An 18,526-nucleotide genomic window follows, 5' to 3' on the forward strand; every position below is an offset into this window, starting at 1 on the left:
TGGGTAAATGTAACTAGGTGTCCATCTCCAATGCATTGTGCAAAATACCAATTTTAGAATATGAAGGATATAATAGTGAGAAGACAGTTTCCCAAAGGCTGAATATGGTGGGACGTGAGTTTGCCAAAAATGCTCCTATTTTTAGACCCAATGACTATGCATTCATAGTTAACTTTTTGCTACTTTAACATTTTAGTTTTGGTGTTATGCTTCGATTTTTTTTCGTAGTAAACTCATGCTTGAGTGATGTGCAAAGCATGATGGTATATATAAAATGCTTATGATTCTTAGTTTTTTGGATTGTTTACAATGCAGGGAATTCCTGGTAATTGTACACTGATATTCAAGAAAAAAAATCCCTGATGTATATAATTAAGAAATTATGTGATAAGTGACAACAGCATGCTGTGTTGAATGTTGATTGAGCCCGTAATTCTGTTACATTTTTCTTGCACCATTAATGTAACTAATGCAGAATCAACCTGCAAGAGCCATGAAGATTTGCTCTGAACTTGAACCCGTCAGTTATAATTTTTAGCTCATAATTCAAGAGTGAGAGGCATAACACCACAAGCAGAGAGGCTTAGTGAAGAAAAATATTTTTTGTTATTGTGCAGCTGGCTGACTGGAAAGCAGCCAAGCAAACGGAGGAGGAGTGTTCCAAAGGGCAACACTCCATTTCATTTTTAGCAAGCAGACACTTTCACAAGAACATTTTTGTGCTTAAAATGGGAGAGTGGAAGAGAGAATTTAGATCTTATTTTACGTGTAAACTTTTTAATGTGATTTTTAAAATACATGAACTTTTGATTACACAGCTACTAAATTGTACTGTGGCACCTTGTGTTTAATCGCTATATTATTGTCTGCTCCATGGCATCAAGCTCAACACTGTCAGGCAACACTAGCAATCATGTCCTTACTTGCGTATTGTGTCTCTAGGTTGCCTGATTATTTACAACAGCTTAGATTCAATATGCTTCTCACGTAGAGCTCAGAATGCATTATAGCCCGAGGGAAGAAAAAAGTGGACAGTGAGCACAAGAGCAAAAGTGAAAAGTATTGGGAAAAGTTTCGTCAGTGAGGAATGTGAAGAAGGCTTTTGAATGCAGAGAGCAGTGCGTGAGGTAGAAGGAGTTTAAGATGATGGCTGTACCTGAAAGAACTGCTAACAGAATGAGGAATAATCTGGTGCTGGGGGATGTGTGTGAGGACATATGAAAGTAGATTTCAAAGGTAAGGTGGGGGAGCCCATGGATGGATTCGAAGATAAGATTCTCATGAACAATGTAGTAATAAAACATTACAATGGACTTCACAAATGGACTGAGCAACATTGAGAGTTAAGCAAGGGTACAATTGGGGGGAAAAAAAGATTTTGAGACCTTTACAGATAGGGAGGGAAGTATTGAGGCCAAGAGGTTTAGGGATGGCAACCTAGAGTATGGGATCCAGACTTCTGAAAACTCACGCAGCAAATTAAGAATGGTAGAGGAATACACGGGACCAGAATGGGTGTAGGACTGGAGGAGGTTGCAGAGGTAAGGTAGAGGCCATGGTGGGCTTTATAAATGAGTGCAAACATTTTGAATTTTGAATGTTGGGATACTGGGGATCAGAGGAGATTGAAAAGGGTGGGATGATGGATGTGCAAGACAGAATACAGGTGACAGAGTTCTTGAGAAGTTTAGCTTGTATCAGGTGGAGGGCATTCAAGGAATCGAGTCTTGAGGCTAACTAAGTATAGACAAGGGTTTCTGTGGAATTGGAGTAGGAGGTGGGACGAAGACAGGCAATGTGAAGATGAAAGTATGTTGTCTTCGGAATGGATGAGTTGTGAGACTTGAAGCATAGCTCTGGACACACAAGAGCTGAACGCACTATAAAGCTGCCTTATTTCAGGTGTTTGTTGATTATTTTTGAGTGAATTTACCTCCCAACATTACTCCCTATATGATTAACTGCAGGAACGCAGTGAAAACCCTGAAGAGTAGCAAGACTCTACATTTCTTCTTTTCGTTTCTCAATCTGGGGAAAAATATTGATAATCATTTGTCGTTTTAGATTGGTTATATAGTACATGGTGTAGCTCAAGTGCAACAAAATCTGTTACAGAAGCTTAAAATATGCATTAAATATCGAGTATAGGTACGTTGAAGCACAGTTTTATTGTTTCATTACAGTGCAAGCTCAGTTGCAATTGCCTTTGCTGATCAATAATCTTTCCTGAATACTTGTTGGAGATGGTTGTATTTAATGGTCAGATGCTATAACAGGAAGAACCAGAGTAGCAGAAAATTAATTTATTAAACTAAGATGAGGTTACACAAAAAGCAAAAGGAAACCGTGAGATTAAAATTGTAGCAATCCAACACTGAAAATTTTAAGGACAAAACTTTAATGAATGTGGCTCTCGGCTTCAATAATGTGTTAATAACACTACATTTAAAAAGTCTTAACTGCTGTAAAAATTGATGCTTCAGAAAAACATGCAATTGTGCAACAGCCTGATTAAAGGCGCATCATTAAGGCAACTGCTTCAAGAAGACTGAATAAGCTCAATTCCTTTCTATTATGCAGTATATCGGGATTTTTATTGGCAAGACCAAAACCATTGTCTTTGGTCCCTGTCACAACCTCCATTCCCTAGCCACTGACTATATCTCTCTCCCTGGCAACTGTCTGATGCTGAACCAGACTGTTTACAACTTTGGTGTCATATTTGACCCTGAACTGAGCTTCTGATCACATGTCTGCGCTATCATAATATCGCCTATTTCCACCTCCAGAGCATTGCCCAATTCTACCCTTTCCTCAACTCATGTGCTGCTGAAACCAAACCTCCATGCTTTTGTTTCCTCTCGACTTGATTATTCCAACGCACTCCTGGCCTCCCACGTTCAACCCTCCGTAAACTTGTCATTCAAAACTCGGCTGCCCGTGTCCTAACGCGCACCAAGTCCCATTCACCCATCACCCCTGTGCTCGCCGACCTACATTGGCTCCCGGTTAAGCAACGCCTTGATTTTAAATTTCTCATCCTTGTTTTCAAATCTCTCCTTGGCCTCGCCCCTCCCTATCTCTGTAATCTCCTCATGCAGCAGAGCCTGGTCTCCAATCGTCTTGGATCCCCTCGCCATTGGACCAAGAACTTGCTACGCCAAGCCCGTGTGGTAGCTGGTGTGCAACGGCCACCCCAAGTTAAAAGAAGTCATGCACAGGCATCTTCCACACTTAAAAATTAAGTTTGGGAAAGTCAGGACCGTCATGGACAACCTTAACAGTGACAGACCAGAACGCTGTACTGCTATCGTTGCCCGGGAACTCAGACGATACGACACAGACATCGCTGCCCTAAGCGAGACTTGGTGGGCAGGGGAAGGCCAGCTCAAGGAACAAGGTGGTGGTTACACCTTTTTTTGGAAAGGTAAACCAGAAGAAGAACGGCGCCTCATGACCTAGCCCGGAACCGGTGCGCTATGGTCATCAGTGTGTACGCCCCCAACACTGGAAGCGACAGACGAGACCATAGAGGAATTCTACTCCAGCCTTGAACACCTTGACCCGCGCACCACCGGGCGACAAGCTGATCCTCCTCGGCAACTTTAATGCCAGAATTGGAAAGGACAGGTGTGATCGGCAGAGAAGGGGTAGGGAAAGCCAACACCAGTGGTGTCCTCCTCCTGATGAAATGCTTAGAATGTGGTCTTGTCATAACCAACGCCTTTTTCCATCAGAAAGACAAGTACAAGGCCTCATGGCAACACCCTTGCTCCAAGCACTGGCATCTGCTAGACTACGTCATCGTTCAAGCCAGGGATGTCCGCATCACCCGCGCCATGACAGGAGCTGATGACTGCTGGACTGACCACCGCCTAATCCGCTCTGTCATTTCCATCAACATAGCCCCAAAACAGTGGCAGGAACAGAAACGCTTCTGCAGGAAAATCAACGCTGGAGCACTCAAAGAACCTGCTAAGAAAGCCCTATTCAGCCAGCGCCTCACAACCAACCTGACGACTTCCAGTGAACCGGAGACGCAGAGTGTCCACAGTGACTGGTCAAGGCCTCCATAATTAGCACCTGTGAGGAGACGCTTGGTCACTCCACCAGGAAACATCAAGACTGGTTCGGCGAGAACGATCAAGAAATCCAGGAGCTGATCAGCCGCAAGTACAAGGCATTCCTGAACTGGAAGCAGCAACACAATTCGAGAGCAAGAAACCTGCTCTTATAGATGTCTGAAGGCCGAGGTCCAACATAAAACTCATGACCGAAAGAATAGATGGTGGGTGGAAAAAGCGCAGGAGATCCAGCAACTAGACGACAACCACAACGTGCATGGATTCTTAGGGAAGTCAAGACCACCGACGGCCCAAGCACCCAAGGTTCTATCCCACTGAGAGCCAAGAATGGAGAGGTACTCATAAGGACAGAGAGGCTGTCAGTGCTCGCTGGAAGGAGCACTTCGAAGATTTCCTTAACCGAGACTCTGTCTTCAATGCGAGCGTCCTCGACTCCATTCTCGCACCTTCTCTCTCGTGCTTCTCACTCTTTCTCTCGCCTTCTCTGTCTCTCTCGGCTTCTGTCTCTCTCGGCTTCTGTCTCTCTCTCCTTCTGTCGCTCTCGCTCTCGCCTTCTGTCTCTCTCGCCTTCTGTCTCTCTCGCCTTCTGTCGCTCTCGCCTTCTGTCTCTCTCGCCTTCTGTCTCTCTCGCCTTCTGTCTCTCTCGCCTTCTGTCTCTCTCTCGCCTTCTGTCTCTCTCTCTCGCCTTCTGTCTCTCTCTCTCGCCTTCTGTCTCTCTCTCTCGCCTTCTGTCTCTCTCTCTCGCGCCTTCTGTCTCTCTCTCTCGCGCCTTCTGTCTCTCTCTCTCGCGCCTTCTGTCTCTCTCTCTCGCGCCTTCTGTCTCTCTCTCGCGCCTTCTGTCTCTCTCTCTCGCGCCTTCTGTCTCTCTCTCTCTCGCCTTCTGTCTCTCTCTCTCTCTCGCCTTCTGTCTCTCTCTCTCTCTCGCCTTCTGTCTCTCTCTCTCTCGCCTTCTGTCTCTCTCTCTCTCGCCTTCTCTCTCTCTCTCTCTCGCCTTCTCTCTCTCTCTCGCGCCTTCTGTCTCTCTCTCTCTCGCGCCTTCTGTCTCTCTCTCTCTCGCCTTCTGTCTCTCTCTCTCTCTCGCCTTCTGTCTCTCTCTCTCTCTCGCCTTCTGTCTCTCTCTCTCTCGCCTTCTGTCTCTCTCTCTCTCGCCTTCTCTCTCTCTCTCTCTCTCGCCTTCTCTCTCTCTCTCTCTCGCCTTCTCTCTCTCTCTCGCCTTCTCTCTCTCTCTCGCCTTCTCTCTCTCTCTCTCTCTCTCTCGCCTTCTCTCTCTCTCTCTCTCTCTCGCCTTCTCTCTCTCTCTCTCTCGCCTTCTCTCTCTCTCTCTCTCGCCTTCTCTCTCTCTCTCTCTCTCTCGCCTTCTCTCTCTCTCTCTCTCTCGCCTTCTCTCTCCCCCACCACCTCAGCCCGGCATGAGGTTGAAAAAGCCATCCGACAACTGAAGAACAACAAGGCCTCGGGAGCAGATGGAATCCCTGCTGAAGCACTAACGAATGGCGGCGAAACACTATTGGCGCGAATCCATGAACTAATTTCTCTTATTTGGAAGAAGGAGAGCATGCCAGGGGATCTCAGAGATGCTGTAATCGTGACCATCTTCAAGAAAGGTGACCAGTGCGATTGCGGTGATTACAGAGGAGTTACCCTGCTGTCTGCCATAGGAAAAGTCATCGTAAGAATCCTCCTAAATTGCCTTCTCCCAGTGGCTGAAGAGCTGCTCCCAGAGTTGCAATGTGGATTCCGCCCACTAAGGGACACAATGGAGATGATCTTCATCATGCGTCAAGTTCAAGAAAAATTCAGGGAGCAGCACCAGCCTCTCTACATGGCCTTCTTTGACCTCACAAAGGCCTTCGACACTGTCAGCCGGGAGGGACTATGGACTGTCCTCCTCAAATTTGGCTGCCCTCAAAAGTTAGTCACCATCCTCCGTCTGTTTCACAATGACATGCAAACCGGGATCCTGACCAATGGATCCACCACAGACCCAATACACGTGCGGACCAAGCAAGGCTGTGTCATCGCACCAACAATCTTCTCGATATTCCTTGTTGATGAGATACTCCATCTCATCCTCAGTATGCTCCCTGCTGGAGTGGAGCTAATCTGTAGGAACAAACGGAAACTGCTCAACCTCCATCGCCTCCAGTCCAGATCCAAGGTTGTCCCATCCTCTGTCATTTAACTACAATATGCTGACGACACTTGCATTTGCACACACTCGGGGGTCGAACTCCAAACCCTCGTCAACATCTTCACCGAAGCATATGAGAGTATGGGCCTCACTACATCTATAATACAAAGGTTTTCTGCAACCTGCCTCCGCCACACAGCACTGCCCCCCTGATTATCAAGATCCATGAGAAGGCCTTGGACAACGTAGACAATTTTCCATTCCTCGGGAGCCTACTGTCAACAAGGGCAGACGTCGATTACGAAGTCCAACATCACCTTCAGTGTGCCAGTGCAGCCTTCGGTCGCCTGAGGAAGAAGGTGTTTGAAGACCAAGACCTCAAACCCAGCACCAAGCTCATGATCTATAGAGCAGTAGTGATATCCGCCCTCCTATGTGCTTCATAGACATGGACTATGTACAGCGGGCACCTCAAAGCACTGGAGAAGTACCACCAATGCTGCCTCTGCAAGATCCTGCAAATCCATTGGCAGTATAGGTGCACCAACATCAGTGTTCTCGCTCAGCCCAACATTCCCAGCATTGAAGCTTTGACCATGCTCAATCAGCTCCGATGGACTGGCCACATCGTTCGCATGTCCAATACTAGACTCCCAAAACAAGCGCTCTACTCAGAGCTCCGACACAGCAAGCGAGCCCCAGGTGGACAGAGGAAATGCTTCAAGAACACCCTCAAAGCCTCCTTGATGAAGTGCAACATCTTGGGAATCCCTGTCCCAGGATCGCTCAAAATGGAGGCGAACACCTCGTGTCTCTTCACCGGGAGCGGGCGGAAAGCACTAACAGTGGAAGGAGTGCATGACAACCCAAACACCCCACCCACCTGTCCCTCCAACCACCATCTGTGACAGAGACTGCAGGTGCTGCGTTGGACACATCAGTTACCTGAGAACACTTTTTTTTTTAGTGTGGAAGAAAGTCATCCTCGACTCCAAGGGACTGCCTAAGAAGATAAGAATCTCCTCCAGCCCCAGAACTCCCCCCCACCCCCGCCCCGAGATATCTGCACTCCTCTAATTCTGGCCTCCTGAGCAACCCTGATTTTAATCGCTCTACCATTGGTGGTCTTGCCTTCAGTTGCCAAGGCCCTAAGCTCTGGAATTCCCTCCCTAAACATCTGTGTCTCTAGCTCTCTTTCCTCCTTCAGGGTGCTCCTTAAAACCTACCTCTTTGACTAAGCTTTTGGTCATCTGCTCTAATATCTCCTTATGTGGTTTGGTGTCACATTTTGTTTTATAACTTCTCTGTGAAGCGCCTTGGGACATTTTACTATGTAAACAGTGCGATATAAATACAAGTTGTTTTATTACTGTTTTGCAATTACATTCCACATTTCAGTTGGCTTCATGTATTACATAAGAAAAGTCATTATAATAGGAGTGCAGTGGACAGGAATGCTGTGGCTATATTCTGTCAGTTGTATTATAGACATAAGCTAAAGTACACAATTGTTGTTTTTGTAATGGTGGATCTAGAATTTTTTTAAAGGAGGGAATGGGGACAGAAAATGACAGGGATTGTAAATGAAGGATAGAGACGGAGAATTATACAGATTGAGGTGAAGACAAAAGCAAGGATAGAAAATGAGAGAAAAAATTGGAATGGGCTGAGATGGAGAGAATCAAAGGATCTTTGTTTCCTTAATCCTTTGAGAGCTTTCTATGCATGAAATGTTAGCCTTGTTATTGAATTAATTTAGAATTGAATACTCTCATTGCAATTATTTAAAAAAATGTCACAGTGCACTACATTTCATTTTACAGTACAGCGTCGAAGATCCGGAATCCGGACCGATCGGTGTCAGGGTCGCCTGGAATCCGTGAAATGTTCCGGAATCTGGACCCAATGACCCTAATGACCTCGGGGCCCCCACTGCTGCCCGACCTATGGCTTCGCCTCCACTCACCTTGCCCTGCTCGCCGCCGCCGGCCCACCCGAACAACACCTCCGTGATGGAGCCGGCTGGCCCGAACACTTGCTCGGCGGTGGGGTCTGCCCGAACAGCTCCTCCATGATGGGGCCCTGACTCTTCTTCCCTCCCCCCCCCCTGCTTTCTGATGTTCTGAAATATGGAAGTACCCGAACCTGGGCTCTGGTGTTTCCAGATTCGTGATATCAGAAAGACGATCGAAAATCCAGAATGGCCTCGGTCCCGAGTATTCCGGATTCTTGATGTTGCACCTGTAGTAACATAAGAAATGCCAAAGGACAGAAAAAGATTATTTTTCCCATCAAAGCTCAACCTTCTGGTATATTAGCTATCCTTTGATAGATAGCTGGTCCAAGGCTTTGTCACACCCAGCAGAATCTCCCCCAAGTTATCACAGTGAAAAAGTTCTTCCTAATATTCACTTTTAAATTTACCTAGCACCAATTTAATTTTCTGTCCTCTGGTTCTTGGTTTTCTAGTCTAATTTGAAGTAATATTCTGCATTTAATTTCACTATAACAATTATATTTATATATATCTTGGTAAGATCCTCTCTTAACTCCCTCGTTTCTGGATTGCAGAGCTTTTCTAGTCCTCACCCCCTTTACAGTTATGATCAGTTTAATTCCTCTTCTCTGCACCCCCTTCAATGCTTGTAATCTTGGGCAGTTCCCCGGAGTTGAGGATGACTTGCTTCCACACTGCTCAATAAGCTGCTGGTATGGTGCGCACAGGAGTAGCTGATGCCAAGGACATAAGGACTGGGTAGAATGACTGAATCTGCTCTGCAACCTTCTGTCTGTGAGTCTTGGAGATATTCACCCGCTATCTCCCGTGTGCTCCATATTGGGCTCAGTTCTCTCTCTGCGCACAGCCTCCCCCCATCCTCCCCACCCCTCCCCCCTCCGAATCGCTTTCCTGCCTTCTGTTGTTCACAAAGCCAATACACACACCCACCGATGATGGCAGGGAAAGAGACGCAAAATTTGAGGGAGGGGGGGCGGCTGGGGCTGAATGTGAGGAAAGAAAATTGCAGCGACCAGAGTGCGAACAACGAAAAACGTAACCCAGAGGAGCAAAAAAAGAATGGAATGGAGTGAGAGAGCTGCAAACAATGATTTATTAATACGCCCATCATCAACATGGCACTTTTGTTTTGAGAGGGATGTGATGTGGAGTCTGAGGACTGCAGTGGGAGTTTGTTTCGCCGGGATCACAGACTGCATTGTGCTAGTATTTACTCTCTGGATTTTGCATGATGCCCTGAAAATCCTCTTTGAATCACGTAACATATCAAACACATCATAATGAGCATCTGCTCTTTGACCATGCTCATTGACTATTTTGCAGCAGCTCCATTGAGCCCTTAAAAGTGAGTGGCTGGGTTTGCAATCAATCATAGGGCTCAATTTTCCCCAAAGCTTTTTTTGGCAAACTTGAAGAGCTATGTCCGATTTTTTTTTTGGGGGGGCCCCAAGTACGCCAAAAAATTTTTTTTCTAAGTTTCCCCATTGGATCTCTTCATTTTGGCGTGGCCTAACCTGTCCTTTAGTTTTGGGGGTGGAGCCTTGATCTGCACCAAAAAGATCGTGCTGCCATGGTAACCAGGGACACAATGCGACGTGAGGCTGCAAAGTGACGCATACAGACAGCTCCCAACACATTAAGAGAATTGAAAAACACATAACAGCAACTTACCTCCAAACCTGCCCGAAAGGCTTGCTGGTCCGGTCCCATTCTCGGTCCCCAGTCTCCCGGTCCAATTTTCGGTCCCCGGTTCTGCAATTACTCACCTCACTCATTCACCTCACTCACTCATTCACCTCAATCGCCCACGCCCGCCGACTCGCCCACACACTCTCTAAATTCTTTGTGTGTGCCGGGCACCTGCTGCACCGATTTCCTTACTTGCGCCAATTTATTTAACTCTCCGCAAGGGTTTTCTGGAGAGGTCACATACGCTGGCCTAAGCAGAACTGGAGTAACTCTCAGCTGACCAAACTTCCATAAATGACCAGAATTGGCGCAGATGGCTGGTTACGCCCCCTTTGGCTGAAAAAAAGAACTGACCTAAAAAAAGATCGTAACTACCTGAGTTACACTAGTGTAAATTGATTGGGGAAACTCTGGTTTTTCAACTTAGGCCAAAAACAGCAGCCTGCTCCAAAAAAAAACGGTGCAAATCACTGGGGAAAATTGAGCCCTAACCAACCACCGTGGTCACTGCTTTCGAGGTAAAGGAAGTGCTGTGGGGTGAGAGCAGTCGATTAAATTCGAGTTTTGCACAAACAAACTAAATTAGAGACGTAACTGAGGAATGTGTGCTTTTGTAAATATTTATATTGCAAAAACAATTGGATTTGAATTTAAGAGCTCTTGAGGATCCCTGAATACAAAAAACCCCAGAAAAGTAAAACTTTGAAAACATTTAGCAAAACCAGCCCAAAGCTGGCAAAGTAGAAGTCAAGGGAACCTCTTTAAAACTGTAGACAGATACTGCCCCTATTTGCCAATACATGTGCTGCCAATAGCCCTCCCCTAACGTACATCACCAACATGAATGTGGAAGGATGTCCTTAATAGACTGTGTACATCATTGGCAATTTTTGTTTGGAGTGCAATAATTTTGCGCTTACCTGATGCTGAAAAGTCACCTGCCTGAAAGGCGAGGAGTAACTCAAACATAGGAACGTGATGATAACAGGTCGGATATTTTAGAAGTTTTTTGTAAAGCATTTTCAGATGCAGTAATATAGTTTTTGTGAAGAGACGTGACTTGTTGGAGATTAAATAAAGCCACAAATGAGGTTTATGAACGAACTGTCAATCTATATTTGTTATATTTGAAAAATATTCTTACCAAATGTCATGATTTTTAAGAGTTTAATGATTTATGAGATGGTGGGGTTGGCATTACTGAGATTGTCAGGTTCGGTGATTGCAAGTTGTACACCCCCTGCTCTATTATTCTGGCTTCAAATGACAGATAAATTTGGATTTATCTAACATACTTATCACACAGCAAAACATCTTAAAAGTACTTTGCACAATTAACTACTTTTTGAATTGCATTCACTTATGCTGACAATGTTATATTTTGCAACATTCTATTCATTTAAAAAAATTTTGCCTACATAGTCTAGACATTGAAAATAATAAAGGCACAAATACTCCAAAATCCCCTTCTAAGTCTCCCTTTACCAATTCAAACCTGCCCATTGTGTAATTATATACATTTTGCTCAGCTCTTTACATTTAAAAGGATTTGCAATCTGCCAGAGTCTTGCACCTTAGTTAATCGTTTAAACTGGATGTCTCAAGTGAATTCCTTGCTTGTTTCTCTTCAAGAAGTATTTTATGATATCAAGACGAAAAGCTGACTGACTGACACTATCTAGAGTGCAGGTGAGTTCAGTCAGTGGCAGAATTGGCAATATAATCATAGATCCAGGACTGAATCTTCAATACGCTGCATATAAATTTAGATGTATATAAAATCTCTGTCTTGTTCACAAGTCAAAGATTCACTACCCACATTAGATTACTTAATACAAAATTTGATCAGTCTCTTTGTGGGGTGTTTTATCAGGGAATGAGTGCATCAGAAACTGTTACGGAATGCTCAATAATGGGGATAGAAACATAAAAACATAGAAAATAGGTGCAGGAGTAGGCCATTTGGCCCTTCGAGCCCGCACTGCCATTCAACAAGATCATGGCTGATCACTCCCTCAGCACCCCCCTCCCGCTTTCTCTCCTTACCCCTTGATTCTCCCCCCCCCCCCCCCCCCCAACCGTAAGGGTCTTCTTTAACTCCCTCTTGAATATATCTAATGAACTGGCATCAAAAACACTCTGCAGCAGGGAATTCCACAGGTTAACAACTCTTGAGTGAAGAAGTTTCTCCTCATCTCAGGCCTAAATGGCCTACCCCATATCCTAAGACTAGGTCCCCTAGTTCTGGACTTCCCCAACATCGGGAACATTCTTCCCGCATCTAACCTGTCCAGTCCCGTCAGAATCTTATATGTTTCTATGAGATCCCCTCTCATCCTTCTAAACTCCAGTGTATAAAGGCCCAGTTGATCCAGTCTCTCCTCATACGCCAGCGCAGCCATCCCTGGAATCAGTCTGGTGAACCTTCGCTGCACTCCCTCAATAGCAAGAACGTCCTTCAGACTAGGAGACCAAAACTGAACACAATATTCCAGGTGAGGCCTCAGTAAGACCCTGTACAGCTGCATTAAGACCTCCCTGCTCCTATATTCAAATCCCCTAGATATGAAGGCCAACATACCATTTGCCGCCTTCACCGCCTGCTGTATCTGCATGCCAACTTTCAGTGACTGATGAACCATGACACCAGGTCTCATTGCACCTCCCCTTTTCCTAATCTGCCGCCATTCAGATAATATTCTGCCTTCATGTTTTTGACCCTAAAATTGATAACCTCACATTTATCCACATTATACTGCATCTGCCATGCATTTGCCCACTCACCTAACCTGTCCAAGTCACCCTGCAGCCTCTTAATGTCCTCCTCACAGCGCACACTGCCACCCAGTTTAGTGTCATCCGCAAACTTGGAGATATTACACACTATTCCTTCATCCAAATCGTTAATGTATATTGTAAAAAGCTGGGGTCCCAGCAGTGAGCCCTGCGGCACCCCATTAGTAACTGCCTGCCATCCTGAAAAGGCCCCGTTTATCCCGACTCTCTGCTTCCTGTCTGCCAACCAGTTCTCTATCCACATCAGTATATTACCCCCAATACCATGCGCTTTGATTTTGCACACCAATCTCTTGTGCGGGACCTTGTCAAAAGCCTTTTGAAAGTCCAAATACACCACATCCACTGGTTCTCCCTTGTCCACTCTGCTAGTTACATCCTCAAAAAATTCCAGAAGATTCATCAAGCATGATTTAGCTTTCATAAATCCATGCTGACTTGATCCAATCCTGTCACTACTTTCCAAATGCGCTGCTATTTCATCCTTAATGATTGATTCCAACATTTTCCCCACTACTGATGTCAGGCTAACCGGTCTATAATTACCCGTTTTCTCTCTCCCTCCCTCCTTTTTTAAAAAGTGGTGTTACATTAGCTACCGTCCAGTCCATAGGAACTGTTCGATCCAGAGTCGATAGACTATTGGAAAATGATCACCAATGCATCCACTCTTTCTAGGGCCACTTCCTTAAGTACTCTGGGATGCAGACAATCAGGTTTCGGGGATTTTTCGGCCTTTAATCCCATCAATTTCCCTAACACAATTTCCCGCCTAAAAAGGATATCTTTCTGTTCCTCCTCCTCACTAGACCCACTGTCCACGAGTACATTCGGAAGGTTATTTGTATCTTCCTTTGTGAAGGCAGAACCGAAGTATTGGTTCAATTGGTCCGCCATTTCTTTGTTCCCCATTATAAATTCACCTGAATCTGACTGCAAGGGACCTACATTTGTTTTTACTAAGCTTTTCTCTTCATATATTTATAGAAGCTTTTGCAGTCAGTCATGTTCCCTGCAAGCTTCCTCTCGTATTCTATTTTCCCCCTCTTAATTAAACCCTTTGTCCTCCTCTGTTGAATTCTAAATTTCTCCTAGTCCTCAGGTTTGTTGCTTTTTCCAGCCAATTTATATGCCTCTTCCTTGGTTTTAACACCATCCGTAATTTCCCTTGTTAGCCATCGTTGAGCCATCTTCCCAGTTTTATTTTTACTCCAGACAGGGATGTACAATTGCTGTGACCTTTAAATGTTTGCCATTGCTTATCCACCGTCAACCCTTTAAGTATCCTCTGCCAGTCTATTCTAGCCAATTCACGCCTCATACCGTCGAAGTTACCTTTCCTTAAATTCAGGACCCTAGTTTCCGAATTAACTTTGTCACTCTCCATCTTAATAAGGAATTCTACCATATTATGGTCACTTTTCCCCAAGGGGCCTCGCACAACAAGATTGCCAGTTAGTCCCTTCTCATTACACATCACCCAGTCCAGGATGGCCAGCTCATTGGTTGGTTCCTCGACATATTGGTCTAGAAAACCATCCCTAATACACTCCAGGAAATCCTCCTCCACCGCATTGCTACCAGTTAGGTTAGCCCAATCAATAAGTCGATTAAAATCGCCCATGATTACTGCTGTACCTTTATTGCACACATCCCTTATTTCTTGTTTGATGCTGTCCCCAACCTCACTACGTCTATACACAATTCCCACTCGCGTTTTCTGCCCTTTGGAATTCCGCAGCTCCACCCATAGCGATTCCACATCATCCAGGCTAATGTCTATCCTTACAATTCCTCTTTAACTAGCAACGCCACCCCACCTCCTTTTCTTTTCTGTCTATCCTTCCTAAATGCTGAATACCCTCGGATGTTGAGTTCCCAGCCTTGGTCACCCTGGAGCCATGTCTCCGTGATGCTAATCACATCGTATCCGTTAACTGCTATCTGCGCAGTTAATTCATTCACCTTATTCTGAATACTCCTCGCATTGAGGCACAGATCCTTCAGGCTTATCTTTTTAACACACTTTGCCCCTTTTGAATCTTGATGTAATGTGGCCATTTTTGCTTTTTGCCTTGGGTTTCTCTGCCCTGCACTTTTAGTATTCTCCTTTCTATCTTTTGCTTCTGCCCCCCTTCTATTTCCCTCTGTCTCCCTGCATAGGTGCCCAACCCCCTGCCATATTAGTTTAACTCCTCCCCAACAGCACTAGCAAACACTCCCCCTTGGACATTGATTCCGATCCTGCACAGGTGCAGACCATCCTGTTTGTACTGGTCCCACCTCCCCCAGAACCGGTTCCAGTGTCCCAGGAATTTGAATCCCTCCCTTCTGCACCACTCCTCAAGCCAAATATTCACATGAGCTATCCTGCGATTCCTACTCTGACTAGCACATGGCACTGGTAGCAATCCTGAGATTACTACTTTTGAGGTCCTACTTTTTAATTTAACTCCTAGCTCCCCAAATACGTCTCGTAGGACCTCATGCAGTTTTTTTACTTGTCGTTGGTACCTGTATGCATCACGACAACTGGTTGTTCACCCTCCCTTTTCAGAATGTCCTGCACCCGCTCCGAGACATCCTTGACCCTTGCACCAAGGAGGCAACATACCATCCTGGAGTCTCGGTTGCGGCTGCAGAAATGCATATCTATTCCCCTTACAATTGAATCCCCTATCACTATCGCTCTCCCACTCTTTTTCCTGCCCTCCTGTGCAGCAGAGCCAGCCACGGTGCCATAAACTTGGCTGCTGCTGCCCTCCCCTGATGAGTCATCCCCCTCAACAGTACCCAAAGCGGTGTATCTGTTTTGCAAGTGGATGACTGCAGGGGACCCCTGCACTACCTTCCTTGCACTGTTCTTCCCTATCTGGCTGTGGACCCTTTACCTGTGGTAAGACCAACTCGCTAAATGTGTTATTCACGTCATTCTCAGCATCGTGCATGCTCCAGAGTGAATCCACCCGCAGCTCCAGCTCCGCAACTCGGTCCGTCAGGAGCTGGAGGTGGACGCACTTCCCGCACACGTAGTCGTCAGGGACACTGGAAGCGTCCCTGACTTCCCACATAGTACAGGAGGAGCATAACACGTGTCCGAGCTCTCCTGCCATGACTTAACCCTTAGATACTCTTAAATTGTCAACAAGGATGCTAAAGGTTACTTACTGATAAAAGAAAGAAAAAGAAAAACTACTTACCAATCACTTACCAGCTTGGCTGTGACGTCACTTTTTGAATTCTCTCTCCTTCTATTTTGCCTCCCTGCTGCAGCTGTACAAGCCATGCCTCTCCGACCCTGGACTCGTGCTGCCCAACTGCCTGAATTCCTCCTCCGACGAGCTTTTATAGGTCTCTCCGACCCTGGACTTGTGCTGCCCAACTGCCTGAACAACTCCTCTGACGAGCTTTTATAGGCCTCTCCGACCCTGGACTCGTGCTGCCCAACTGCCTGAACTCCTCCTCCGATGAGCCTTTATAGGCCTCTCCGACCCCAGACTCACGCTGCCCAACTGCCTGAACTCCTCCTCCGAGCCTTTATAGGCCTCTCCGACCCCGGACTCGCGCTGCCCAACTGCCTGAACTCCTCCTCCGACGATCCTTTATCGGCCTCTCCGTCCCCGGACTCGCGCTGCCCATTATATGTGATTATATATAAAGTTTCTTTTTAAAAATTAGAATTTTTTTTGTAAGAATTCCCACATGACCGATGTACTTTTACTTAAGTTTTTTTTTAAATACCAGACAGGACCCATACATTAAATGAGGTGGGTCTGTGCCCCAGTGGTGACTCCAGTTTATAGGGTATCGGTCAATTTTCCACATGACCGATTTTGGCGCAATTGCAGAGGTACATCCGATTTTTTTTTTTAGTGGCCGACTGCGGCAAAAAAAAGTTGCACGTTTTGCCATAATAAATTTTGAATTTGGCACGTTGCAGATTGTCCTTAAGGTCTGCCCCAAAAAACTGAGGTTGCCAGGATAACGAGGGACACACTGAAGGGCTGAGACCGGAAAGTGAAACACACACAAGACAGAGCCCTGATGCCGCTCCTATCCCGGGCCGAAAGGCCCCCGCCCCCGCCCCCGGTGCTGGTGCCGTTCCATTACAGCGAGAATAAACAGACACAACTGCTGCTAGTTGTTTCAACTGAGCTCTATGTTTTATTTGAAGGAACTGCTTTCCATCGTCCTTGACTGCCTCTAGGCAGCTCATTGTATAAATAACAACAGCAAATTGCACAAACGCCTTTCGGTAGCAAAGCCTCAAGCCTCTTCACATTAGGAGGTGTCGCTCCTGAAAGGCCCGCCCCTCGGTGCTGCTTCTATCCCGGGCCAAAAGGCCCCACCCTAGCCGCTGATATCCCGGGCCGTGGAACTCGAGCTTCTACGCCGATTTTTCTTAAGTTAGGTAAGGTTTTTCAGAATGGGGCACTGCACCGTTTTTGGAAAATCATATTTGGCCAAACTTGCTTAAATGGCCAGAAATGGCGGGGCTCTCACTCTGCTCCCCCAGTGACCTCAAAAATTCGGGAACTAAAAAAATCGGTTGTAACTAGTTTACGATGGCGCAGAATGTTTGGCTAAACTTGGAGATTTTAGTTTGCTCAAAAAAAAACAGCGAATGCCAAAAAAGTGGCACAGAATGTTGGTGAAAATTCAGCCCCAAAACTGTATTGAGTATAAGGGTCAGAAGGTCATTGGCTGCTCAGTGACTGTGCCCACTCATTCGTTCAAGCTGGCCACTTGCAGTCCTGCTGCACAACTAGGTGAAGTGGGGCTGGGCTTCTTGTTACCCATGAGTAGAAATAGCTGTCCTGGATGCAGAGCTGATTCACATGGAATGCTGAAGCTACACTGCCTTGTTCTAGCTATCTGCCTTGCATGTATACTTCAATATCTCTTCGGCTGGCATATTGATGGTGAGCGTTGGGATGAATTGCAGCATAAAGTATAGTGCCTTAAGTTATCTCAAGCTGACGGTCCTTGAAGCCAGTGCACATGTATAGGTTAGAATTTCTGGCTGTTTGCTTGGAAAGTAACCAAATAGTTAATATGTTAGTACAAATAAATAAATATTTGGAAGTGATTTCAGGGCAGTAATCATTGCCCTGGTATCCATTATTGTCTCTAATGATGTAAAATCATAATGCTTATCATTTATCTTTATTGTTGGCAGAACTAAATCAAAATGGCCGTTAGGACCCATTCTCCTCGTCATGCACGCAGCAGGTCAGAAGGAACACTGATTGATCTGGATGAAAACCCATCAACAAATAACATATTTTTAAAAGGTATTAAAAATGTATATACTATATAATAAATTCTTGCTCCAGATCTGGTTTACTTCAGGCTAACTATACATTGGGTTTAGTGGATCGGTTCACTTTCTGTGACTAAATATTTATTGGTAAAATTTGTTATGCATTGTGCCCATTTTTCAGGCACAAAGCATACCAACTTAGTGGGGTGGCCTGCATCTGATTGTTTTTCCTCCCTGAGTGTGAATGCCAGCTCGCAGCAGTTGAGAATTGATGTTCGCTTCACTGGTGAGCCATCTGGGGACTCGCAGTTGACGTCCGCAGCTCGTTGGTCTAACTTAAATGAGGACAGAAGCCCAATTTCGATCGGGCCTTTGGCCTATCTGCTCTGGTGACCAGTTCGTGCTGGCAGGCTGGTGCTCTGCAGTTTCTACCCCTTGGTGTACAACAATCATAATATGCAATGGGTCATTACTGAACGATGATCCAGTTTTGCCTTGTTTAGATTCTTTTGCTTGTATATTTTTCTTGTTTTGGCATTTGTTCT

General features: G+C 45.6%; 1 protein-coding gene across 2 annotated transcripts in view; it reads left to right on the top strand.

Moving 5' to 3' along the window:
* Positions 1 to 18,526, top strand: part of macc1 (MET transcriptional regulator MACC1) — a 68,068-nt gene that overhangs the window by 22,777 nt on the left and 26,765 nt on the right. For both annotated transcript variants that reach the window (XM_070880991.1, XM_070880992.1), the window contains exon 2: positions 17,898 to 18,012. In XM_070880991.1, coding sequence (XP_070737092.1) covers positions 17,910 to 18,012 — 103 coding nt within the window. In that variant the 5' untranslated portion in view covers positions 17,898 to 17,909. The remainder of the gene's footprint in view (positions 1 to 17,897; positions 18,013 to 18,526) is intronic.

The sequence above is a fragment of the Pristiophorus japonicus genome, chromosome 5, assembly GCF_044704955.1.
Source record: "Pristiophorus japonicus isolate sPriJap1 chromosome 5, sPriJap1.hap1, whole genome shotgun sequence".
Lineage (NCBI taxonomy): Eukaryota > Metazoa > Chordata > Chondrichthyes > Pristiophoridae > Pristiophorus > Pristiophorus japonicus.